This window comes from Triturus cristatus, chromosome 10 (assembly GCF_964204655.1).
Source record: "Triturus cristatus chromosome 10, aTriCri1.1, whole genome shotgun sequence".
NCBI classification, from domain to species: domain Eukaryota; kingdom Metazoa; phylum Chordata; class Amphibia; order Caudata; family Salamandridae; genus Triturus; species Triturus cristatus.
Window position 1 is genome coordinate 119,139,374 of NC_140593.1, and position 26,100 is coordinate 119,165,473.

Consider the following 26,100-nt stretch of genomic DNA (forward strand, 5'->3'; position numbering starts at 1 on the left):
ACGTTTGTTTTAACTATCACGTTTTCCCCAAACCCTTGTCAAAGTGTTTTTGCTGAAGTTTGTATGCAGAAAAATCTTAGAATACAGATGAGATTTCTAAGCATGTTACACCTTCTTCACCCATTCCAAATGGCGCAGCCGTTTCATCATACTTGCGGATTCATGGAAGTGCTTTTGTGGCTAACTGCGTGCAGTGCACCCTTTTGTCCTTGCTCTGCTTTGGCACACATGCACAATACTCTACCGCGCATCGCAGCCCTGAAAGTCTGCTCACTTAGAATACAAAGAATCTGTTGGATCTGTGGAAATATTTGGCTGCATAAAAAATATAACTTCTCCAGCATTAAGGTGTGGTGTATTCTGGGGGCGTTAGAGGGACAGTCTGTCTGACTTGTAGTGAGTTGTCTACTGTTGTCCTGTAAATAAGTATCTCCATGTAGTTCAAAACTGAAACCTCAGTTTTTTATTGAATATATTTTCCCTGTGTCCGTTTACAGCTTACAGCACCTTCTACATCGTGGGTTTAATATTATCCATGCAAATACCCTTTGTGGGTTTCCAGCCGATCCGTACAAGCGAACACATGGCAGCTGCAGGTAAAGAACCATTTTTGGACTTGTATTTATGCAAATATGATCTCCATGCAAACTGAATACACCAAATGCTCTGTTAGCTCTGCAGATTTGATCCAGATTATGATTTGTGTCTGCATGAGCCATCTTGCAAACTGATTCTCCTCCATGTTCACATACGTGCGTCATTGCTCTATACTGCTTTCTTCTGTTTGTATTCATAACTGTCTACCTCAAAACTATCCGATATTGCAGGAAAAGCCACTTCCAAGTAATAAGCCCATTCTCATTAGTGAAGCCTCTCAGTCAAGGTGAAGGCGGTTGCTGACATGTTTCCCTAGTCTTGATGCTGGGAGGAGCATTAGCAAGGAGAGCCTCAATATAGTAGAACTGACCCAACACACATTGCTGATGACCTAATATTGAAGCCTGCTAGTCCCCAGTAACGGGTACAAGCATGACACATTGCATGGTTTGGAAGTTTAAGGGCAATGAAGGAAAAGAAGATTGTGCACAACCACTGAAGGGCAATGCCAGATGTGCCTTATGCTGCTGAAGTCCTCTAGCGTTGAGAAAGTGCTGCTCGACAAAACACTATGCTTGGATTTTAAAAGTGTAACCGCTCTATTACTGGATTTCCCTAGGACCTAGCAGTATTTGTTTCACCCTCTGAGCTGCTGTGAAAGGTAGCGCGCTGTGCTAGCTTTCTGTGTGCATGCTGCCTGCATCACACTCTTCTAGGCACATGGTACTGCTTGAGTGCTGTTGCTGTGTCCTGACCGATCAGGACACTCTGGAGAGCTGCAGCAGTCTTGGCCCCAGGGCTTACTGATTTTGTTGTACTGATTGAAATATGACAGCTTCCCTTGCACAGGATGGTCTAAAGATTGATGGTAGTGTTATGAAGAGTCTGGTTTTGTTGTTGCTAATTTTTTTCAATTTAATGGTTTGGCCACCAAGTCTGCTCAAGGCACGGGCTTACAGTTGTTGGGCCTGTGACAGGAGATGCGGAACCTCTCTCTTGACCTAGATTGGCTTACCTACTACTTCACTCAGATTCACCTGGATCTCTGCACGAAGCACAGTCCTTATTCTCCAGATTTCTGGCTGAACCTGTGTCAAGTGGTGTGGTGCTGACTGTTAAGATCTGTGCCGCTCTGCCTACTTTGACCTTCTCCTTTCTTATGCCTGTTCATGGTTAAAGGCTCTTTCCATAGACAGGAGTACAAAGGGAAAAGCTGCCTGTTTCAACCTCCTCGTTAGTAGTGAAAAATAAATCCCTGCAGAAACTGTCAAACGCTGACACCATCTATATTGAACAAGCTTTGGCAAAGTCAACCAGTCTCACTTTGGCAGTGTTGTGCGAAAAATGCCTGATCAGCATTTAAGGCAAACACAAGGAGATGCTGGACGGAGCGCTGAAACTTTTCAGACACTCACCCCCAGTCACAGATCTGGGTTGAATCCATCATCGTTCTATAGTTCACATCGCCACCCCAGTTCAGACACAGCTGTATGCAAATCAGTCTTGACCCTGTGCCTGATGGGAACAGACCAGCCCGAACTGCCAAGTCTTCCCTGGACCGGAAACAGGCATCCTGGGACCGGTTTTGGGCTAACCGCCCTCATCAGCCAGGCTAGCTTGAATCAAGTGGCAAAGTGAGCAAGGGACACACGTCTGGGCATACCCTGCCAACTTAGGGCGAACAAAGCAAACACAAGGAGGTGATCGATGGAGCGCTGAAACTTTTCAGACACTCACCACCAGTCACAGATCCAACAAAGAACAGGGTCAAGACTGATTTGCATATGGATGGGTCTAAACTGGTGTGGTTTGGTTAGCAAAAGAATGATGGATTTAACTCGGATCCTTGTGACTAGTGGTGAATGACTGCATTGTCCAGCATTCCGTCCATCAATTGTTTCTTTTGCGTATGTCGCCCTAAGTGGGAAGGGTATGCCCAGATGTGGGTCCCGTGCTTACTACACCACTGGATTCAAGTTAGCCTGTGTGATGCCCTGAAACCGGTCCCAGGATGCTTGTTGCCGGTCCAAGGAAGTCCTGGCTTGGCAGTTCTGGCTGGACTCTTGCCAAAAGGGACAGGGTCAAGACTGATTTGCGTATGGCTGGGTCTAAACTGGGTTGGTGTGGTGAGCAAAAGAATGATGGATTTAACTCCGATCCTTGCGACTGGTGGTGAATTACTGCATTGTCCAGCATTCTGTCCATCAATTGTTTCTTCAGCATTTTAAGCATAGACCAAAGCACTCCCTGGCACCATGTTGTACTGTGACGCAATGCAGGAGTCATTGCAGTGTTTTCTATACTTTTAACATGGTCTGTCGCCACCTGAAGATGAGCAGACAATATCCAGGGCATCACCAGGGCTGCCATTGGTTCACCTTGTATTCTTTAGAGGAGCATTGGGAGGGAGGGAGGGAGGGTGGGAGGAGAGACTGGACGAAGAACACCAAGGGTGCCACCAAGGGCGCCACTAGCACCTTGCATGCCACTAAGGATCATCAGGAGGACAGCGATGCAGTGAGTTGAATGGGATCAAACAAAAGGGTGCAAGCATGCCATGAAAGCCAAGACATGCATTCCCATTGAGTGCTGAACAAGCAATGAAAGAAAATAAAAAAAACGGCAGAGGAAAGCTACAATCTAGCCAACAAAAAGCAAGGGTAATTAAGTTATGCTCTAGGGGAGGGAAAGACATACAATAGGAAGAAACCCACCTCTAAAAAAAAAAACTCATGGTACTGTGATTGACAAGAAGCCATCTAATCATAAACAGATGCTGACTGTGTAGTATTGTATAAAAGTCAGTCTGTGACTGACAGCTGGAGCGGTCTGTAGAGAGACCACAAAATCAATTCGAATTGGGGATCAACTGATTTAGTTTCTTAAGCATGTTATTGTTCCTTCATGGCATGGACAGATATGAATGTGCAAGTGTGTTGAAACCATTCTTTGCTTCGTTTTCCTGTTACCAGTGAATGCCTCACTTGTATACGAGTAGGCACCATGCCCCATTTAAATACGAGTAGGCAACAGAACATGTCGGAGGCTATTCTCTGCTCCCATGATGGGGGACAGCCCCACCTTATTTAGAGATTACGGACTGCCTGGTAGGGATCACCAAAGCCTTCAGAGCAACTGCTGGTGCAGTGGGTATTTTGAAAACCATTCTGTTTTACACATTCTCAAAACTGGAGTTTAAAAACAAAAAATACTGCTTCCCTAATGTGTTAGGGGTTCATTATTATCTTTCCATCCATTCCCATCCTAATCTAGCAGCTGCTGTAGGCTTTTTATACTGTAATAGCTTGTTCATAGATTTGAACGTTTGGAAGGAATGACTGTCACTGTGAAATATAACACATATCTCGTAGTCATGGAGATTTGGAAATTTAAAGCTCTCAACCGGTCTCATGCCTGACCTAAGTAGCCAACGTAGTCATGTTTTTCCTATGTTTTGTAGTACTAGTTGCATTTCTAATGGAGGACAACAAAACTACAAGTGTTGTCGGTGTGAATGAATACATTCTCATGAAGTGATTTCAAAGCAAAGTGTTTCAAGGTCCTGTTTTTTTAGGCTAATAAGGGAACACCGAGGCACAAAGTAATTTCCTCAAGTTTACACAATTTAATCAAATAAGGAAACCCAGATGTTTGTTTTCTCTTGTTTCTGGAGTTTGCCACATGTTGTCCTCCCAATCAACCTTCCCATTACATTTTCAGTGATAATCTTCTACCTTCACTCGCCCAGCACCTGTTGGTATTATTTTGGAAAAGATCAGAATGGTTGCTTAAATGGTGGATATTTATTTTTAGTCTGTATATTTTAGTAGCGAATATACATTTAACATCTAATATTTTTTGAGTGTTCTTTTTCTAAAACCAAGTAAAACAAGTGTGTTGAATACTAACAGATCCCTAATATTCTAATTACAAACTAATTGTGGAAGCTTGGTTCTCCAATATTGTATCTTTCATACATTCACATGCTTCAGACACCCCTGTCGTCGAGCTGGGAGTCCAATGGTAACAGCCTAGGGGCTGCAACCATGGTTCTCAAGCAGCCTAGTCCACTCATATTAAAAGAACTAAACTTCAGCCACTCCGAGGTAATCAAACTAAAGACCCACCCACTGAAAGGCCACCATCCTTTAGGTTTCTACTGCATGTCCTGATTAGGGAGTCCCCTTGTGCTCTGCTCAACCTTAGATAAGGTATCCTTTCAAATACTGCTAAAAAGAGGCTTTTCGTTCTCGTGGCTCTTGTGGTAAAATAAGTTACATTATGATGAGACTCGTAGGGCTAATTTCATCCCTCTCAAGCCTAAAGACCTGAAAGCTGTGCAGAAGGTTTTCATTGAAGACCTTAAGAGAGGCAAGACTTCTTCTTTGGCATAAAAAATAACTGCCTAGCATAAAGCTCCAGATTTAACAAAAAAAGGCCCAAAAAAGGTCCCAATCAAGTGAAAAACCCATCTCTGAAAAGGGTTCAGGTGAAGAGGAGCCATCTACCTCCAAACGTGGTCAAAAAATGTAAGCAAAATAGCAAATCTCCTGAGGTAGGTCACATTCTGAAAAACCAAAGCTTCAACTAGATCCTTCCTCTCCAAAGACATTACACGTTCAGTCTAAAGGTCCTTATCCAAAGATCCAGAAGATAAGTTTTTCACTATATACCTTCCTCTTACCTTCATGAAAAGATTCGTCATTGATGAAGATTCACTCGTCAACATAGTTAAATGGCAAAAAGCAGTCCATGGTTGCCTCTAAACAGAGGTTGAAATCAAGGCCTCTGTCAACGACAGTTGATATCTTAGTTGACCGCGCTGGTGGTGTTCAAAATGGAAAAGACCAAAGACTAAAAAACCTAGTTGACAGACTATGAATAAATCACTGGCAACATCTCAGCTAAAAAACTCCTGACGAGACACCTGTCAATCTCAATCGACCACTTCCATTGCAGATTTCTTCTACAACTGATTAACTTTCCTCTACTTAAATAACATACTTCTCAGAGACTTGGGTGTCGTCAGAAGCTATGACTCAATTCACTCGTATTCTATGAAAGAACCACAGGCAAGATCTTTTGAATATGGAAGGGTCAGAGGACGAATGGCTATTTGTATCCAGGAATAGGATGATGACCAAATATATCCTATATTAACACTACATGGAGAAGCATGCGAAGAGCCACATCATTTGACTTTGTATGACCATTTTGAAGACTCTCACCATGCTCACTCATACTCTGACAATAAGTCCCATGACCAGGACACTCCAATCACAATAGCCCTCTGCAAACTGTCTGGCTAGTCTCATTTTGACAGATGAAAACAAGCTTTTTTTATTTAACTAATATATGAAAAAGAAATAAAGTATCTCCGTGGTAAAGTACAGAATGGTAAACCTTAAAGCCTTCTCTCTGTGCTGTCCTGCGTGGTAAGAGTAATTCGTGGTAAAGACTGGTTCCTTCGCTTCCCTGAATAGCAAATGTTGGGGTCATTCTCTCGCATGGACAAAGCCAAGATTCAGCAAAAATATGTACCAGCTTTCCTGGAGACTGGTCTTTGACAATTGGATCCTGGCCATCTGTGGCAAGAGTTTGTTATATTTCCTTGCTTCCACACTATTTAACCTCCCCTTAAAGAATATGTTCATACTTTTTTTTTTTTTAATCCTTTTAATTAAGCAGCTTGCACATAGAGACCATACACCGCCCCAGCAATGGGGGTAAACAAGGCACTGAGTACAATTTCCTGATTCAAGCTGACGTTTTCTTGTTACATATCAAAGCAAACATAGAACCCCATGAAACAAACCCGCCACCCATCCCCTCCTTAAATCCCTTCATGGCTTCCTATGATTAATACATCTAATGGCAGTACATTGTTACATATGACATTTCTCCCGTTCTAGTCCAATAGTCTTATCACACCGAAATAGCTCAGAATGTACAATAACTCACTTCAAGTCTGGATTCCCAAGGAGGTGCCCCGTCAGGGGCGCCCAAAAGTCTTTTGGACTTGAGGCCTCAGGCAGCTCCTCAGCGAATATACACAGCTGATCCATGCAGTATATCAAATCGTGAATCCACAACTGTATGCTTGGAACAGTTTTCGCTCCCCATCATTGTGCCACAGCCCGCTTGGCGAACAGGGTAGAGATTGCTACCAGCCATCTATTACAGGGTTGAGCTTCTGCACCCAGCCTAACCAGCACACCACCAGCACACACTCAATAGTTTCCAGGACAACGGCCATAAGTATGCGTGTGACCCTCACCCAGAACTTGTATATACCCATGCAGCTCCAGGCAACATGCATAAAGTCCGCATCCGCCTGCCCACAATGCACACAGCATGCATTTTCCCGCAACCCAAACCTTCTCAACTGTAACAGTGTATAATAGAGCTGGTGTATGTATTTAAAATGAATTATGTGAAGATTACATTTCGCTGTCAAGCGCCCAGGTAATGTACAACAAGACTTCCAGGTTTCTAATGGGAATGCGTCACCCAAGATTGCCTTCCATTTATTGTAGGAAGGGGAGTTGCTAAGATCGGTTTCTCTTAGTGACGCATTGTACAATGTGGTGATCAGACCCCCGCTTTCGCACCCGCCAGCACAGTGTGCGTGGCTGTCGGGTATGCCGGGTACACAGCGCGAATTGCCTGTCATAACCGCACATATCTGAAACGCAGCATCATTACGGCCTCACGCCCACCCTGTAGGTCCGGCAATGAGTGGAGGTGTCCCTGACTATACAAGTCTCCCAGATGTTTAATCCCCACGTCACCCAGCGTCTTCAGGGCCGCCGGCTCTCGCGCCGCCGATATGCCAGGATGTGCAGCGAGGGGCAGTGTCGGGGCATAAAAATACTCCAGATTCGCTCTCTTAGCCAGAGTTTTCCATGCCCATGGCAGTGCAATGTACAGGACTCATTTTTGCACGAGAACTCCCCACTCCACTTGTCAAGGCCGCAGCAACCAGAGGTAAAGGGAGCACCGAATCCGCCTAAATAGCCGTATGTGGCTGGAACTTCTGTGGATAGTATCAAAAATGTGCATATTGCGCATGTGCGCATAAGTAGTATAGGCGCATGTCAGGAGCCTCAAAACCGCCGCGCTCAAACGGCTGAACCAGCCCACTCCAGCTATAGCGGGGCTTCTTACCTCTACCCCCCCCCCTCCCCTCCCCCCCTCCCCCAAACAAATGACAACAAGGGTCAACTGCAACGTATTAAACAGCGCGGCATTCAAGCGAATGGGAATATTGAAAAACAAATAATGCAGCTTGGTTAAGAAGGTCATTTTTATGACCGCTATGCGGTCCGCAAGAGAGAGGGAGTTTAGCCCATCGCTCAGCCTGTTCGGTAATCGTGGTGACCGCTCGACCATAATTAGCGGTGATCACAACCTCTGGGTCCCTGTGCAGCCGCACGCCCAGGTACTTCACCGGGTCAATCGACCACTTCAGGGGGAATTCAAGATCTATCTCCCTGGTGCCAGCTGTAAGCCGGAACACAGTTGATTTAGCCCAGTTAATGCCCAGGCCAGAGTACCTTTCAAACCGGATTTACTCTCGCAACAATTCCAACATTTTCATACTTTTAAAGGATGAGGTTCACTCTTAGTATAGGACTGATTCCTTCACGGCCAAATTCTTGGGTATTAACCAAACATTATCAATGATGTCACAATTCCTCTTCCAGCTAGTGAAGAGCTGAAGTGGGAGGCCTCCTCTTCTTCAAAGTACCAGCTGTCAAAAAGGAAAAGATTCAGAGAAAATAACAAAACTACTCCTATTGCAGAGGCCAAACATTCCCCAATGTTTTCCTTGGAAACATGTGCCTTCCTTAGTACCTTTTCAGAAGACTGCTCTTTTTCACTAGAGTTCAGGCTTATCTCTTCACCCAGTGAAGCCAAGTATGTTCACAAATTCGTGGATCTTTTTAGTTATGAAGAATGGCTGTCTTTCCACCTGTCTCTAAGTCATCTGTGCCCCAGTCTCCATCCCAAGAATTTCTGCAGAAGAAAGAGGTTCCTCCCTGTACCAGAGACTCACTCCTGTTCCCAGAATGGGACAATAGATTCTGCTTCCACTGTTTCCTCTGCTACATTGTAAACCCTTTCGTCCTCCTGCAGAGGTTCAAGGTGGTGACTTTGCTAGTTTCGTGGCAGCTGTCAAAATGACTAATTCTGTTAATTGGACCAGCAGTATTTCTGCTTCCACATACCTATTGTAGAGAAACACAAGAAATACATCTGATTTTATGGTGATAAATCAGTAATTCCAGCACAGGACAATGCTGTTTATTCGAAGATAGTGGCCCTATAGATGGTGGTACCTGAGGCTTCTAGCACTATTGGAATCCTGCAGAGGCATTTCCCATGACATGCTACACATGCCTTCCCTGAAGTTAAATCCAGCAGACTAGTGGGAATAGCTGCTGTTGTACATGTCCATAGCCATCCAGGCCACCCTTGGTTCATACCTTTCATTAATGGACAAATTGTCCTAATCCTTTGAAGGGACGCTCAAGCTTCCTGCCCTGTTTATAGCTGTCCTCCACCACTGACTGCACACAGTAGTAGATTTGGCTGCATTGTGACAAACTTCCCCACAATGTCTTGTGGCGCAGTCATATCGTTTTACTTAAATGTATTGCAGCTGAAGGGATGGAAGCCTTTGTTTCATGTTGAAATAGTGGTTGTGATTTGTGCAGACAATACCAGTTTTGAGGTTACTACACCCTATTTCTGTGGTTGGTAGTTGCTCTGTGGGAATGGCCTCAATAGAATGTCTTGTTCCTGCTAATTTCTCACATTGTGATGATTGTAAGCATCAGACCAGACAGTTTGAGTAGGCAAATCCCCTTGCCACTTGATTAGGAAAGAAATTCTCCAGCAGTTCTTGATCACCATCTTTGAGACATGGGTCTTCTGGTGGTAGACTTCTTTTTCCACTTGCCTGAATACTAGATGTGATCAATTAGTCTAAGGTTCAGCAGATGACCAAGCTAGGGGCTGAACACGCCGAGCACATTCTTCTATGGCTTTCATCCAACTGAAGCTCAGGGAGCGTCTAGGATGCTTGGTAATCCTACTATCCCTGTCTTAGCCTCACAACTCTGGTTTTGTGTTTTGCTATCTATTCCAGTATCCCATCCACCGACTGTCTATGGAGAGAATGCTGCAGCTCTTCCTACCATCACTCAACTTGAAAACATTGTTCATAAAGCGTTAACCTTTTCTCTCTTGGGTCTTGCTTCATAATGTTGAGGACCAGCCAATTGCTAGAAAATGCTTTTAACAGAATGGCTGAAACTTTTACACTGGCTAATAACATCAGATCACTCACTTGCTATGAAGATAATCTTTTTTTACATCAGCTGGCTGGGAGAGGAGAGCAGTTGGGACTCCTGCAAGACTTGGGTCATATCTTCTGAAGCCTTCCAGAACTGGCCTGTGGCATCGTTGGTTTATGAACTCCTCCAAAGGCATTTGACATCCTTAATGGATCTTTGTCCTCCAGTCCATCTAGGTCAGGGGTCTCCAACCTTTTGTGTAGTGAGAGCTACTTCTGATCAATGAAAATCATTGTGAGCTGTTGCAGGCTAAGCAACTTGCACAGTGTTACCAGACACCCCACTCCCAGCTTCATGGACTTAGAGCCAGATAATATGGTTTGAACAAAATACTTTGACTAGGGGCTCTAGGACAGGGCTGCCAGGTGTCAGTGAGTGGTATTTTGGAATGTATGAAAGTGTGTGCTTATGAATGGGACGTGTATGGATTATTGCGAGCCTGTGTTGTATGTACATGTCGCACAGAACCTAATTTTGCCCATATGTGTCATCGTTCCATGTGTAACACAAACATGCAACCATTTTTTAAATGGGAGAGACTTAAAGTGCAGAAAAACTTTCTGCAAAAATGTTCATAATATGGATCATTTTTCTGCACTTTAAATTTCTCCCACTTAAAATAATGGCTGTATTTTTCAGTTATAAATATGCACCATGTCTACCAGTCACTTGGAGTCAGATGTCTGCAGTGTGTAGATGCAGCACTTTGAAATGGGAGAAAATTAAACTGAAGAGTTAATGTTTATTTGAATTTCATAAAACTCATCTAATTCTTTCCCATTTCAAAGTGTCACATTTACAAACAGGAGGCATATTGCTCCCAGTGGCCTGTAGACAAGGTGCCAAATTAATTACAGAAAAATACAGCCATTTGTTAAAATGGGGAGATATTTAAAGTGAAGAAACATTCTTTGTACAACATTAAGACCTAATTGGCTTAATTGAAAGTGGAGAAATACATTCAGACCTAATGGTTCATAGAAATGTTTTCCTTCACTTTAAATTCCTCCAATTTAAAGAAACAAATGATTGCGTTTTTCAGTTATAAATTTGGCCTATTGGCCCCTGGGAGCAAGAGGGCTGGGCTAAATGGGACAGTTTGAAATGAGGGAAAAATAAAATAAGGAGTTAACGTAATCATTAAGGATACTTCATTTTTCTCCCATTTAAAAGCTTTTGGAAACATAGTTTTATTCTCGCACTCCAATACTGAGTTGACAAGGCTTATTTTAGAGTTTAATACCCCATTGCTGGAGTTCTTCACCTCTGTGCCCGAGCCTGGGTCATAAATCTGACTTCCCATTATTAGGCCCTGCTATTTTCAGCCTGATGATGATGTAAAATAAACACAGCCTTCCCTTAACTCTAAAAGGAAAATGTGACCCTGTGCTTATTTAAAAATGAACTCAAGGCTGTGAGCTACTCTGAAGATGTCTGGGAGCTAAAAGTAGCTTACAATCGACTGGTTGCAGACACCTGATATAGGTCTTCAGTCAGGCGCACCATGACCTCCTCAGACCTGAACTCTGTCCTTGAGAGATGATGAATAAACCATTTGTACTTTTGGCTTGGGGTGACTTCAGTCTTCCTTCATGAGAGACTTTTTTCTTGATGGCCATAAGATCAGCAAGGTGCAAGTGAGTTTCAAGCTCTTTATATGTAAAATGTGTCATAGTTTCCTGTAAAAACAAGGGAGGTTGAAGACTCACCGCACCTATGTTAATTCTGGTAGTATTGTTCCGTTTCTTCTGACAAAGATTGTTCTTGCAATTTTTTCTCTTTATCCTGAAGCCTCCTCTAAAGAGTATTACAAAATCTGGATGTTATGAGCGAAGTCTAATTATATCTCGACAGAACTAATCTTTTACCATGTAATCCTTCCGCTTTAATTTAGTGATGCGGGTCGAGTGGCTGCAAATTTAACTGTTGAAAATTGATGTTACTTAACAACATCCTTCTCCCAATATGGGACACAGCCTCCTTCACACCATGAGTAATAGTGCAGTGTTAGTGTCCTTCTTCAGACATGTACTCACCAGATCTGTCTCGCACAACTATGTGGGTGGCCCTAGGCACATTCTTTCACATAGCTCTCAAATCTTTCTCTTCTACCCATTATATCATTTTGTCTAGAAGTTCTCCACAGACTGAATTGCTGTGGTTTAAGCTGCCAGGTTCTGTGGTGTCCTCCATTTTCCATTCACTGTGTAATGTACCCAAAAGTTGAAAATGGGAAAGAGCAAGTGGTAAAAATCTGGATAAAGTTAACCTGGTGTCATTGGCTAAAAATCTCTCACAGTCTGGCTATTGCATCTGGTTTTGTAAGACTGACTCTCTCAGGGGCATGCAGTAGGTACAAGAAAGATGGTGTTTTATGAATTATACACGCATCCGTGGCTCACAAGTGGTGAAATCAGTATGAGCAGTTTAATAAGTGGTGGCACAGTGAGATATCCTGTTGAAAATGAAGAAGTGCTTTGAGTCAAGTAATAGTCACCTTAAATAGAGTTCTTTCCTCTTTCATTATTAGTGAATTCTGTATTCGCAGGGTTATGCTAGCGAGTGAGTTTGGCTTGTTTGATGCATTAGGGTTATATTAACATCAAGCTTCTGATGGATACATCTGCCAGTGGATTCCTCACCTTGTGAATATCCCCTGCGCCAGCATTCCACGGAACGTGTTTTCCCCAGCACTCCACGTCGACGTGGGCGACATCGGCGTGATGACGTCAGTTCCCTTTTTTCCGCGCCGTCTACGCGCAACGGTTTTTTCAGTACTCTCCTACTACTTAGTAGTTGTAAGGTGTTACTGTTGTAAAATCTGTAATGTCTTTGACGAGGAGGTCGGCTTTCAGCCCTGTAGGGAATGTTGCGGCCATAGGTCGATGACGGACCCACATGAGGCCTGCTTGTGGTGCCTTTCGTCGGACCACGATGTTGAAGATTGTGCATGCTGCAGGAGGATGAATCCTAAGGCATTGAAGGAAAGGAAGGCGAAGCTGTTTATGGCAAAGATCGGTAAGGAGAAGAGAGGGAGAAAGAAGTCGAGGCCGGAGTCGTCGACTTCGAGGTCGTCGAAGTCAAGGAAACATCACAAGAAAAGAAAACATTCTTCACGACGCCGGTCTTCGAAGAGCAGGAAGTAGAGGTCGACTTAGCCCCGGCAACGTCGAAGTAAGGACTCTTCACCTTCTCCTTCTTAGTCTCCGGGAGGATCTCCTTCGCCGAAGCGGGCTCCAGCGCGTTCACCGGCGCCGTCCCCGGCGCCGTCACCGGCGCCGTCTCCGGTTCCAGTGGAGTCGCCTGTTTCGGATGGTGAACAGGAACAAGGGGCAGAGCCTACTCCGGTGCCTGAAGATTCTACGGCTCCAGTAGAGGACACTACGGCGCCGCTGCCAAGTACTCTGCAGAGGGATACAGGTTCTGTACCTTATCCTCAGTTTCCTGCTCCAGGTACTGACTCTACACAATTCTTAAATGCCATGTATGGTATTTTTAATAGGGCGGCCTTCCCATCCGGAGCACCAACTGGTCCCGTGGGTCCCATGGCGTATTCGTTAGGGGTGCCGCAGCATTACGCTCAGGCCCCCTTTATGCCTTTTCTGCCGATGGCGCCTTTGTGGCAGTTTCCGGCGCCGTCTGGGGATCCGTATTGGCTTCGGCTGGATCGTCTTGCTTCAGAGCCTTCCTCGACGCCGTTGCCGACTCAATCGGCGCCGCGTCCGGCGCCGCCGACTCCGTCTATGGCACCGCCGACTCCTATACCTCTGGCTCCACCGACGCCGCGTACGACGACGACGCCGGCTCCCCGGATTTGATCAAGAAAGGAGGCCCAAAGGGTATTGGAAGAAGGCAGGTATAGGGCAGAGGTAGAGGAAGGTGATGTTGACACATCCTCTGATGAATTTGAGGGGATACAAGAGGCTAGTGGCCTGGATACGACCCCGGAGTGGGAGCACACCTCATCAAGATCCTCTCCACCACAAGAGCTGGCAGTTACCCTCAGTAGAGTACAAGTCAAACTTGCTGACGGAGGTGCTACACTCTCCTACTTCCACGTCAGAGCCTTTACTGCCTTTTAATGAGGCCATTTTGGAGCCTGTTTTGGAGGTATGGCGAAAACCACTTTCTTCTCTGGCGGTTTCCAGACAGGTGGCGAGAAGATACAGGGTGGCGCCTGGGGATCCGGATTTTCTATCTACACACCCGTCTCCAGAGAGCCTAGTTGTGCAGGCTTCCTGCTCAAAGCACGCTTCGGGGGCTTTCCCTCAGTCTCCCGCAGATAGGGAGTCCAAAAAGGTGGACCAGGCGGGTAAAAAGACTTTCTCTTCAGGAAGTATGGCACTAAAGTCTTCCAATGCCACGTGCTTGCTGGGTCGTTGCGTGCATGCCTTAATGGACTCAATGAAGTCTTTAGCCCCTAATCTGCCTGAGGGCGATAGGACGTCCTTCTTGGAGGTAGTTGCAGACACTCAGGCCGCTGCCAGACAGGTAATCCAATCAGGGCTGGATACGGCAGATTCGGTGGTGAGGATAATGGGCTCATCCATAGCCACAAGAAGGCAGGCATGGCTTCGTTCGTCGGGATTCTCCGCGGATGTTCAGGCCACTTTAGTGGATTTGCCGTTTGATGGGCAGAAGTTGTTTGGAGAAAAGGCAGACTCTGCCCAACAAAGATTTAAAGACAGCAGGTTAACGGCTAAGTCTTTGGGTCTGCAAGCTCCTGTTAAGGGATCTGGTTTTAAAAAGTTTAAAGGTTTCGGAAGATCATCCTTTCGCTCCTTCCGACAGCCTCCGCAGCAACAGCAGCAACAGAAGAATCCCCTCTATAGATCCTATAGAGGGAGACAAAGGGGTCGGAGAGGTTCTGGACGCAACCCCTCTTCTTCCTCCTCCTCTGCTCCCAATGAGGCTTCAGGGAAGCAGCCCTAGATCCCCCATCCCGGATCATGTAAGACCTGTGGGGGGTCGGTTGTCCTACTTTCTGCGGGGTTGGAATTCTGTTACGACAGACCTTTGGGTTTTGAACCTCGTAGAGACTGGGTACGCCCTTCCCTTTCGGGAGTTTCCTCCCCCTTGCCAAGGTTACTGCTCAGAGGACCATCTGCCTCTCCTGCTGAAAGAGGTTCTAGCTTTGCTTCAAAAGGGTGCAATAGAGGTGGTTCCGGAGCAGGAAAGGGGTCAGGGATGCTACTCCCGGTATTTCCTGATTCCCAAAAAGGACGGCAGATTGCGTTCGATACTGGACCTCAGAATCTTGAACTTTTACCTGAGACAGGAGAAATTCAAGATGCTGACCCTTGCGCAGGTTCTTCAAGCGTTGCAGCAAGGAGACTGGATGGTGTCGCTCGACTTGCAGGACGCATACTTTCATGTCCCAATCCTGAAGTCGCACAGGAAGTATCTCCATTTTACGGTTGGGTCGCAACACTACCAGTTTGAGGTCCTCCCGTTTGGTCTTACTACCGCTCCTCGAGTCTTCACTAAGGTGATGGAAGTGGTGGCTGCTCATCTCAGGAGGTCGGGGATTCCAGTTTTCCCCTACCTGGACGACTGGCTTCTGAAGGCAGAGACCCCAGAGATGGTGCAGCGTCATCTGCAGGTAACATCTCAACTGGTATTCGACTTTGGTTTTTCGATCAATGTGCCCAAATCTCACCTGGTGCCCTCTCAATGCATCCTGTTCATAGGGGCGGTACTGGACACTACTGTGTGTCGAGCATTTCCTCCTCCACAAAGAATTCTCGACATTCAGGAGATGGTCCCTTTCTTCCACAATGGAGCGGTTGTTCCAGTTCTGAAGGTCCTTCGCCTGCTCGGTCTGTTCGCTTCCTGCATTCTGTTGGTCAACCATGCACGCTGGCACATGAGGGCGCTCCAGTGGTGCCTCCGCAAGCAGTGGTATCAGCACAAAGGAGATCTCAGGGAGTCGATCAAGGTCTCCAGAGAAGCTGCAGCGGAGCTATCTTGGTGGAGCGTGGAGGGCAATCTGTCTCAAGGAAAACCCTTCCATCTGACTCAATCGGTGGCCACTGTGATAACGGATGCCTCCACCTTAGGGTCGGGTGCTCATCTGGGTGATCTGGCGATCAAGGGTCTTGGGTCTCCAGAGGAAAGGTTGCTTCACATCAACCTTCTGGAATTGCGGGCGATTCGTTTGGCGCTCAAGGCCTTCCTCCCTTCCCTTCGCGGTCAGTCGATTGAAGTCCTGACAGACAACACTACCGCGATGTGGTATGTCAACAAGCAGGGGGGAGTGGGGTCTCTTTGTCTCTGCAGAGAGGCCCTGCGTCTATGGTCCTGGGCTCAGGACCATCAGATTTGTCTAATGGCAAATCATCTGGCCGGTGTGTTGAACGCACGTGCAGACAGTCTCAGTCGGCAGTTCTCCACCGATCACGAGTGGAGGCTCCATCCGGAGGTGGTTCGTCACGTCTTTCGGACGTGGGGGACACCTCGGGTGGATCTGTTTGCCACTTTCGAAAACACGCACTGCCCGTCATTCTGCAGTCTCCAGTTTCCGATGCAGGGGGCATTGGGGGACGCGTTTCAGTTGGGGCTCATGACTCCTTTACGCGTTTCCTCCCATACCCTTGATTCCTCGGGTTCTGAGGAAGATTCGCCAAGACCGGGCCCAAGTCATATTGATCGCCCCGGACTGGCCAAGAAGGGTGTGGTATACAGATCTTCTCCACCTCTCCTCGTGCCCTCCGCTCCGTCTCCCTCTGAGGGCAGACCTCCTCTCGCAGTCGGAGGGGCAGGTTCTACACCCCCACCTCCAGAGCTTACACCTTCATGCCTGGAGATTGAACGGGGCAAGCTGAGTTCATTCTCTCTTCCGCCTGATGTGGTGGATGTTATTTTATCGGCCAGGCGACACTCCACCAAGTCCATTTACTCCTATAGGTGGTCTAAATTTGTAAAATGGTGTGGAGAGAGGTCCATTGACCCTTTAAAAGCCCATCTTTCTAATGTGCTCCAGTTTGCTCTTTCCTTGGCTCAGCAGGGCTGTGCTGTAGCCACGGTTAAGGGCTATTTATCTGCCTTATCAGCTTTTCTATGCCTTCCTGATCAGCCGTCACTATTTAAATCTCCGGTTGTTCTGAGGTTTATCAAGGGCCTTACAAACATGTTTTCTCCCACTCCTTTTGTAATGCCACAGTGGGACCTTAATCTTGTTTTAACCTTTCTGATGGGGTCCCCATTTGAGCCTCTACATAGCTGTCCTTTGAGGCTGTTGTCCTTTAAGGTGGTCTTTCTTGTAGCCATAACCTCGGCAAGGAGGGTGAGTGAGCTTCAAGCTCTAAGTTCCAAATCTCCTTTTCTTACATTACATGCTGAAAGGATGGTTCTCAGGACCAGGGCTGCTTTCCTGTCAAAAGTTGTTACTCTGTTTCATTTGGGGCAGTCTATTACTCTCCCTGTTTTTTATCCACCTCCTCATCCTTCCAAGGAGGAGGAAAGACTATCACCTGGATCCAAAGAGGGCTGTGAGTTTTTATCTGGACAGGACTAAAGACTTTCGTCTAGATGATCAACTCTTCATTGGCTATGTTGGTCATTCAAAAGGAAGAGCAGTGCACAAGCGCACTTTGTCGAGATGGATTATCCTTGCCATCAAGATCTGCTACACCCTGGCTGGTAAGACCCCTCCTGAGGGTATTAGAGCTCATTTGACTAGAGCGAAGTCGTCTACATCTGCTTTGGCCCGGGGTGTTCCTGTGGCGGATATTTGTAAAGCCGCGACATGGGCCTCCCTCCATACTTTCGCAAAGCATTATTGCTTGGACTCGGAGATGAGGAGGGAGGGCCACTTCGCGCGCTCTGTGTTGCAAGACTTTCTGGTGTAGGAAGGTGGACACCCTCCTCCGGGAGTGGGGACTGCTGTGGGAATCTATTCACAAGGTGAGGAATCCACTGGCAGATGTATCCATCAGAAGAACAAGTTACTTACCTTCGGTAACGCTTTTTCTGGTGGATACAGTATCTGCCTGTGGATTCCTCACTGGCCCACCCGCCTCCCCGTTGTCCACCTTTTGTATACCATGAGATAGATCTTGTTGATATGTTTTTACAGTTTCTTGTACATTTGTAGGAAATGCTTGTTTATTTAGCATTCCTTTTCTTTGTATACTATGCATATGTGTTGGTATATTGTATACTGTGTATACTTTGAGTCTGTCGTTGGTCCACCTGTTCGCCTCGAAGGCATGGAAAAAATGGGTGGAACTGACGTCATCACGCCGACGTGGGCCTCTTATGGCTCCAGTGACGTCATACGGAGTCGCGAGCGGAGCCGATGCATTATGACGTCGCCCACGTCGACGTGGAGTGCTCGGGGGGAAAAAAGTTCCGTGGAATGCTGGCGCAGGGGATATTCACAAGTTGAGGAATCCACAGGCAGATACTGTATCCACCAGAAAAAGCGTTACCGAAGGTAAGTAACTTGTTCTTTAGAGCTATGATAGATGTTTGCATTAAAGGTAAGGTTTTAGGGTAAGTGCTGTACTGAGGGTTTGCGTTTCAGCAAGAGTTAGAGGAATGGTAAGCATTGCAATTTATTATTAAGAATAAAGCTGAAATTGTTCCCTGGTTCTGTTTGTTAGCGCTGTAATTAGATCAATGGATAGAACTGATTAGGGATGGTTTGAAAGGGTGTGGGGTGCAATCAATGATGTAGATTGTGCAAGGGATTGTTATTTGCATCTATTCATTGTGCTTGCTTTACAATTATCAATGTAAAATGGACTTTTATTCGTCATATTTTTTATAATCCCTTCATTACTAATTTGTTTAACTATTCACTGTTGTCCTCATTTAAATGAGGCTGAAAGTGCAAAAATGGTGTTAAATGTAAGTAAGTTGATTTCCGATCGATATTAGGACATGTAGATTCCTCACCTGTTGAATATCCCTAGGTGCCAGACTGGATCTGATACCTTTTCTTAGCTCTTCTTTGCTGGTTGAGAGTGCTGGCTCCATCTCTGTGTAGAAGAGATTCCAGTCATTCGAGCTTTTCCTCCTCCAAAGATGATCTGGAGCATTCAAGTTATTATTTTGATGTTCCATGAGGAAGCTCAGATTCCTCTCCTGATGGTTTTTAGCCTACTACTTCTACTAGCTTTCTGCATCTGCCTGGTCACATGGTATTCTGGCATGTGAGGGCTCTACATTGGTGTTGCTGCAAGCCATGTTTCTAGCATGTGACGTGTGTCTGACTCATCACAATTTCCAGGGACACTATAACTGACTTGGCCTGGTGGAAGAGCTCCTTTTGCAAGGGATGACCACCTACCCTCCACCAGCCCTGACTATGGTTGATCTCCATTTACTTCACATGAGCATCCCACCCAAGGTGGATGTATCTGTCATAGAGGCCTCTTGTTTCCAAAAGAGCAAGTGCTGCTCATCAACCTTCTCTAACTGAAGGCGATTCAGCTAGCTCACAAAGCCATCATCCTGTCCCTTTGTGGCAAGTCTGTGTATCTTGACAGACAATATGGCTGGTGTGTGGTGCATAAAACTGTGAGGAACTGGGTCTCATCTTCCCATCATAGTATTAAAGCTCTGGGCTTGTGTGCTCCAGCATGGAATCTGGGTAGGCACCAACCATTTTGCTAGCTCTGTGAAATCCAACATCAAGAGCCTCATTCTGTACCATCTTGTCACGGTTGAGTGGCATCTTTACCCGGATGAGGTCCACTACACCTTTCCCTTGTTGTCCACCCATCATGTGGACCTCTTTGCCACTCAAGTGAGTACTGATTGCCTGCAGTAGTTTGCCCTCCAGTATCTGCTGATTGTTTCCGTGGTGGATGTATTTCTTTTGAGATGGAATTCTCCACTTCACTTTCTTCCCATACCCCTGATTCTAAGACCGATTTGAGAGGGCGGGCCCCAAGTCCTCTTTGTTACCTCTTACTGGCTGAGATGGGTATGGTACACTCCAATCCTGTGCCTTATTCTCTGTCCCCTGCTCAGTCTACCTCTCAGATCGGAGGACCTCATCCTATCTACATATCAAAATCCAGAGCATCCATCATACCTGGAGTTTGAGTCTGAACTCTTGAGCTCCTTTCAGCTGCCTTTGGAAGTGGTCTACGTAATATCAGCTCACCACCTTTCCATCACGACTTCTACTCTGGAAGGTGTAATTTGCTGTCATTTAGTACGCAGAGCAGAATATGGATCACTTGTAGACTCATCTGTCTGAGACCCTTAGTATTGCACTCTTAGAGAGCCCATCAGGACTGTGCATTGGGCACTGACTATAATTTGCTGCTTTGACTGCAGTTCTCTGCCTTCCAAAACAACCATTCCTCCTCAAATCTCCCATTAGTCAGGCTTTTAAAAAGGGTTTTGCCAAGTCTTCCACCTCTGTCCTCACCAGCAGTTTTCTTGTTAAGAATTGTCGTGTGGCGACATAGGCTTCCCTTCACACCTTCAAGTGTTATTGTTTCGAGTCAGAGGTGGAAAGGGATGGCTGTGCCACAAGCTCAGTGCTCCAGGATTTCCTCATTTGACCACTCCTTCAGTATCCCCACCTGGGAGGGTGTACTGTTTTGTCATCCATTCAACAAATGAGGACTCTGCTGGTAGATTTACCCATCAAAAGAAACTTACCATTGTTAACTTCCTTTCAGGTGGATTCTCTATCCACATGAAAATTCTTATCTAATCCCACCCATCTCCCTTTTCTGAAGGATAATAGGCCACAATAAAAATATTCCAATTTACATTGCTGCAATGCACCACCTCAAACTGATAGTCATGTCCTTGTCTGTGTCTCTAAGGCCGTGGAAGAAATTGATGGAAAACAGATAATGGTGCACCGGCATGGGTGCTATGTGGCTCCAGTTATGTAACAGTCACTTGCCGGTGCCAAGATGGAGTCACTGGCCGTCTGATGTTGCAGGAGTTCTATGGGAACGTTTCCAGATCCAGTCTAGCACCTGAGGCTATACAACACATGAATAATCTTTGGGATAGGGTATTCACCAGAAGGATTGTTACCGAAGATGAATAACTTTTTCTGCCACACCCTCTTCTTATTTGAGGTAATGTGGTTTTGGAGTGTCAGTTGAAAAGATGGGCCATCTATTCGATAAAGCCAGAAAACTGTTCATAATGTCATTCTTGAATATGCGGGAAAGAAAACAGAAACCTCTGCATATTATTCCCTACGTAAAGCTAGACAAGCAATAAAACCATTACTACCACAGATGGCAGCACTATTACTGATTCGAGAAAAGTCGGTCGGTTTTTCGATCTTCTCAGGTAGCGCAACACAAATATTCTTTCAATTCAAAATCATTATTGCTGCTACTTGCATCTTCTGCATTCAGATTTTAATGTAAAATGTTTTACATTTCTTTTTCAAGGTGTCTTTGCACTGCTGCAAGCCTATGCTTTCTTGCAGTACTTGAGAGACCGGTTAACAAAGCAGGAATTCCAGACCTTGTTCTTCCTAGGTGTATCCCTGGCTGCTGGTGGTGTGTTTCTGACAGTCATTTATTTAACATATACAGGTAAGTCAACCATTGTGCGATTGCATTTGTTTTCATAGATTGTGTCCCAATACTTTTGACATATAATTGCTGTTTGGCTATTTTATTCTTAATTCTGGCGTGTAATGCAGCCAATACTTCCGCCTTGTCCTAGAGGGTCACAGCATTCTGTCCATTTGGATAGCGTCCCTTGTGTGGGTCAGTGGTTAGTTTTGTGTAGCTGTGTATATTACATCATTTGTACCACTTCTCTGCCACCATTGTCCTCCATTGTTTACTACTTTGGGTTCTGTTAGAGGCTGTGTGCCAAATATTAAACTGTGCCGAACAGTTTGTATAATCTAAAGCAACAGCCGTAAATCCAGGATTTAAACATTAATGTATGACATTTGCAGATTTCATAGGGCTGATGTCTATTATTGCTGTGGTTTTTTGTTGTTGTTTTTTCGTGGATACATTTAAATTCCCTTCAAACCTCTTCAAGGCAAAGAGCAGGATTTCACTATAATATCGCGGCATTTTACAGTTGCCCAAATGTTTTACTTTTATTTTTAGCGAGAGACCATTTATAATTTGTACTCTGTTTTGCCTGTTGAATTGTGTTGGGACAGGTCCAAATGAGAGGTAGAACCCTAATTTGCCCGCCTCATTGCAGATTTTTGATGCTCAGATTATTGGAAGCATCATGTTAATAAAGACTATTTAATAGACAGATGCCACACACATTAAAGACTAGTCTCCATCCTATTAAATGAGCTCATCGTTTGTTGTCCTGAGGTGCCGGAGTCCTAATGCTTCTTTGTTGGAAAGTGGGTTATTGGTAGGGGCAAATGTAGGTCTGCCACTGGCAATAAGGCCACTAACACATGGTAGGACCCGGCATAGGTCTTAGAAAATTATTCCTATGCTCAACCCTTGGTAACGTGGCTGCGAGCAGACAGGCCTAACTTCAAAGACAGGTATGTAAAGCATTTAAAAACACAATTTCAGTAAATAATTAAGACACAAAATAAAAATCCAACACCAATTTATAAAAATAGGTAATATTTGTATCTTTTAAATGACACCAAAACGGAAAAAATCCACTGTAGGGAACCAGAGATATGAATTTTTAAAGATTAGTCACTTTCTAGTGCTTAGAAACCAACAGTGCCTTTTAGTCATTTTTGTTTTCTCTGACAGGGACACACCTTTAGAAACTGTTCTGGAAAATATCTCACCACTGTGTTGTGCCGCCTTCTCCAGCAGGCGGGTCCAGTTTGAACTCCTTCCTGAAGTTCTGCTTGCGAGTCCCAAGGTATCCAACACACAGTCCAAAGTTCTGGAATCTCGAAGAGGGTCCTTGAAAGTGTGAAACTTCAATTCCGCAATCCACTTGAACAAACCCCTTACAAATCCACTGGTGCTCCAAGAGTGGAACTCCCTGCAAGGTTAACAGAGCTCACCTGGACAGCCCCACAAAGAATTCCCAGCCTGGAGTACCAGTGGATTTGTAAGGGTTTTGTTCAAGTGGATTGCGAAATTGAAGTTTCACACTTTCAAGGTCCCTCTTGGAGATTGCAGAACCTTGGACTGTGTGTTGGATACTTTGGGACCCGCAAGCAGAACTTTAGGATGGAGTTCTAACTGGAGCCGCCTGCTGGAGAAGGCGGCACAACACAGTGGTGAGATATTCTCCAGAACAGTTTCTAAAGGTGTGTCCCTGTCAGAGAAAGCCCTAGAAAGTGACTAATCTTTAAAAATTCATATCTCTGGTTCCCTACAGTGGATTTTTTTTCGTTTTGGTGTCATTTAAAAGATAAAAATATTACCTATTTTTGTAAATTGGTGTCGGATTTTTATTGTGTTGTCTTAATTATTTACTGAAATGGTGTTTTTAAATGCTTTACATACCTGTCTTTGAAGTTAGGCCTGTCTGCTCGCAGCCACGTTACCAAGGGTTGAGCATAGCAATAATTTTCTAAGACCTATGCTGAGTCCTATCATGTGTTAGTGGCCTTATTGCCAGTGGCAGACCTACATTTGCCCCTACCAATAACCCACTTTCCAACATTCATATACCCTCTTGAGTTGGTCTCCTCACTCTTCTGTCCCTCAGACCCACTCCATTGCTCATGCCTTGCTACGGCCGTCCTATTGAACACAGCCTTCCCCCTGAACAGAAGTTAGCTTTCACTGCTCCCGTTATTAATCGATGTTTCTGCTCTAGTGCTGCCCGTCACCTTTAATATTGCCTAATCTAACCCAGATTGCCTCCTCTGGAAGGAAACGCAGGATCTCCTTTCTATTCCTTCTGATTGGAAAGTTCTTACATAGCACTAGTTTACTTTTTAAAATGGAACAGCAAAGCACAAGGAATCTTTAAGCATTGTTGTGGTTATGGCAATTGCCCCTTACTGTAATTCTTTTTTTTTTTCTTCTGATTTGTTGCATTTATTTTACTTCATGTAGCACCTGTAAGACATGCTTTAAGTATTTGCATCAAAAATAAAATCTTTGTATAATGTCTGAAATGTAAGTACATGTCCTTTGGTACTTTTTAGGTTACATTGCACCGTGGAGTGGTCGATTTTACTCTCTCTGGGATACAGGGTAAGGAGGTGTGATGCGCAAGATGATGCATAAAGAGCAATCTATTACCCGAGCCAAATAGTTCATGTTCTCAGTATAATTAGAAGGAACTATGTAGTGCTCTATCGTAGCCTGACTCGCCTGTGCTTCTAATGGCCTCGTTTCCAGTGTATACATGTATGGTGTGGCCCTGATTTAACAAAATGGTGATGGTCTCTGAATTTACGAAAACTGAAGCTCTCATCTCCAAAAGTCCTACACTACGTTGGTTAATTGGAAGCCCTTGTCAGTGTGTTCGAAGGCACTTCCCTGAGGATGACCGATGTGAAGGGATGAGGCTGCCACGGGACTTGCAGTCTTTCTTGATGCGCATACGATGCTGCAATTACCACCACCTGCCGCTGTATGGCTTTGTGCTTTGTATCCTGGGTGGAGCTTGTCCGTTTCTAACCCTCGTGCGTTAGGCTAGGTTGTATATATGGTTTGTGTTGGGTTATTCCTTTCCTCTGATGTAAACTATGCACCAATTACCCCAGAAACGACTGCCACAAGGAAGAAAGTTACAGTATGGTGGCATGTATCTATCTCTGTAAATCAAGGTGTCCTTGGAAAAACAATCTTCTGCACTTTCATATTTACATCCTATGCTGACCACTTATCCAGCAAGCAAAGTGCGAACACAAACGGAAAAGCTACATGCCCTTAATATGTTGTGCTTTTTTCTCGCCTGTGCCATTGCAAGCTTGGTAATCTGTCTCTGTTTTTAACAGGTATGCGAAAATTCACATTCCGATCATAGCTTCTGTATCGGAGCATCAGCCGACAACATGGGTCTCCTTTTTCTTCGATCTTCATATCCTGGTGTGCACTTTCCCGGCGGGCCTGTGGTTTTGTATAAAGAACATCAACGACGAAAGAGTGTTTGGTAAGTGGACGCAGGCGGACTCCGGTTACTCCGAGCACAAGAGCATGGAAACGGCCTCTGGTATGAACGTTGGTCAGAGCTCTGTGTGTGCGGTGGAAAGAGGGGTCAGCTGCTAGAGACCTGCTGAAGCTTTATGAAACGCGTGTTGGAAGCTCTTGGCCTAGTTGTAAATGAGCTTTTTTTTATTTCTTGTTTGCTGCCTTGCTGTGCTCTGATCTCCCACGCAGAGGAGCTGCCAGACCAGAGCTCGCGTGGCCATCTGCAGTCTGTTGGCTTGCCTGGCTCCCCGCTTCCCATGTGCCATGTTCACCCTGCTGTGCACTGCTGTTCCTATTGCATTTGTTAATCTAAATCAATCCTTAAGTAAATTCATTCCAGATCTAGGGGGCAGGTTACAGGAATAGGTGTTGACATTGAGATGTAGTGGGAAGGTACCTGTAGAACAAGGAGATTCAAGTTGAAATCCCGGCTTCCACTTTTGAACAGAACACCTGCCTTTGATACCGCTTCCTGGAAGATACTGTGTCTACTCTCAGATTCCTCACCTCTAGATGTCCTTCCGTGCACCAGACTGGATCCAGATGACTTAAAAATAGTAGTCCTGCGTGCTGGCCGGTGGCAGCGTGCGCACCTCGAAAATGGAGTGAAGCATCATATAAGCTCCTGGGCACTAATGCAGTTTCTTATCTTTCCCTGACTACACCTTCATCTCTTAGCATAGATGAGTTGTTGGCTACAGTGTGCTCCTGTCCAACTTGGTTCCTTTTCACATTGGAGGAGTGAAGGCGGCGAACAGTCTGCGGTTGGAGTATCCACCAGAAAGAGCGTTACAGAAGGTAAGTAATTGTTCTTATGATGGATACTTTTAACTGCAGGTTCCGCGCATTTTTAATAGCTACCAAAACAGTACCTCTCCTAAGTGCAGGGTCTGTGAAGTGGCTTTCTTCGTAGTCCTCCAAGACTGAGCAGACGACGAGACTCTCCCGCCGGACCTTGCTGTCAAAGGCATAGTACTTGGAGATCATATGTACCGATGCTCACATCGCTGCTTTGCAGATGTCAAGAAAGGTATTACTCTGCCAGGGCATCGTACCAGTCTTGGTTGGGGCGAGCACTTGGGTGGTTAATCCATTCGGCT

At 45.4% G+C, this 26,100-nt stretch overlaps 1 protein-coding gene across 1 annotated transcript in view; it reads left to right on the plus strand.

Moving 5' to 3' along the window:
• Window positions 1–26,100, plus strand: part of STT3B (STT3 oligosaccharyltransferase complex catalytic subunit B) — a 449,914-nt gene that overhangs the window by 214,557 nt on the left and 209,257 nt on the right. Inside the window, exons 6-9 of the mRNA XM_085630572.1 lie at window positions 498–596; window positions 21,341–21,487; window positions 24,010–24,058; window positions 24,808–24,962. Coding sequence (XP_085486698.1) covers window positions 498–596; window positions 21,341–21,487; window positions 24,010–24,058; window positions 24,808–24,962 — 450 coding nt within the window. The remainder of the gene's footprint in view (window positions 1–497; window positions 597–21,340; window positions 21,488–24,009; window positions 24,059–24,807; window positions 24,963–26,100) is intronic.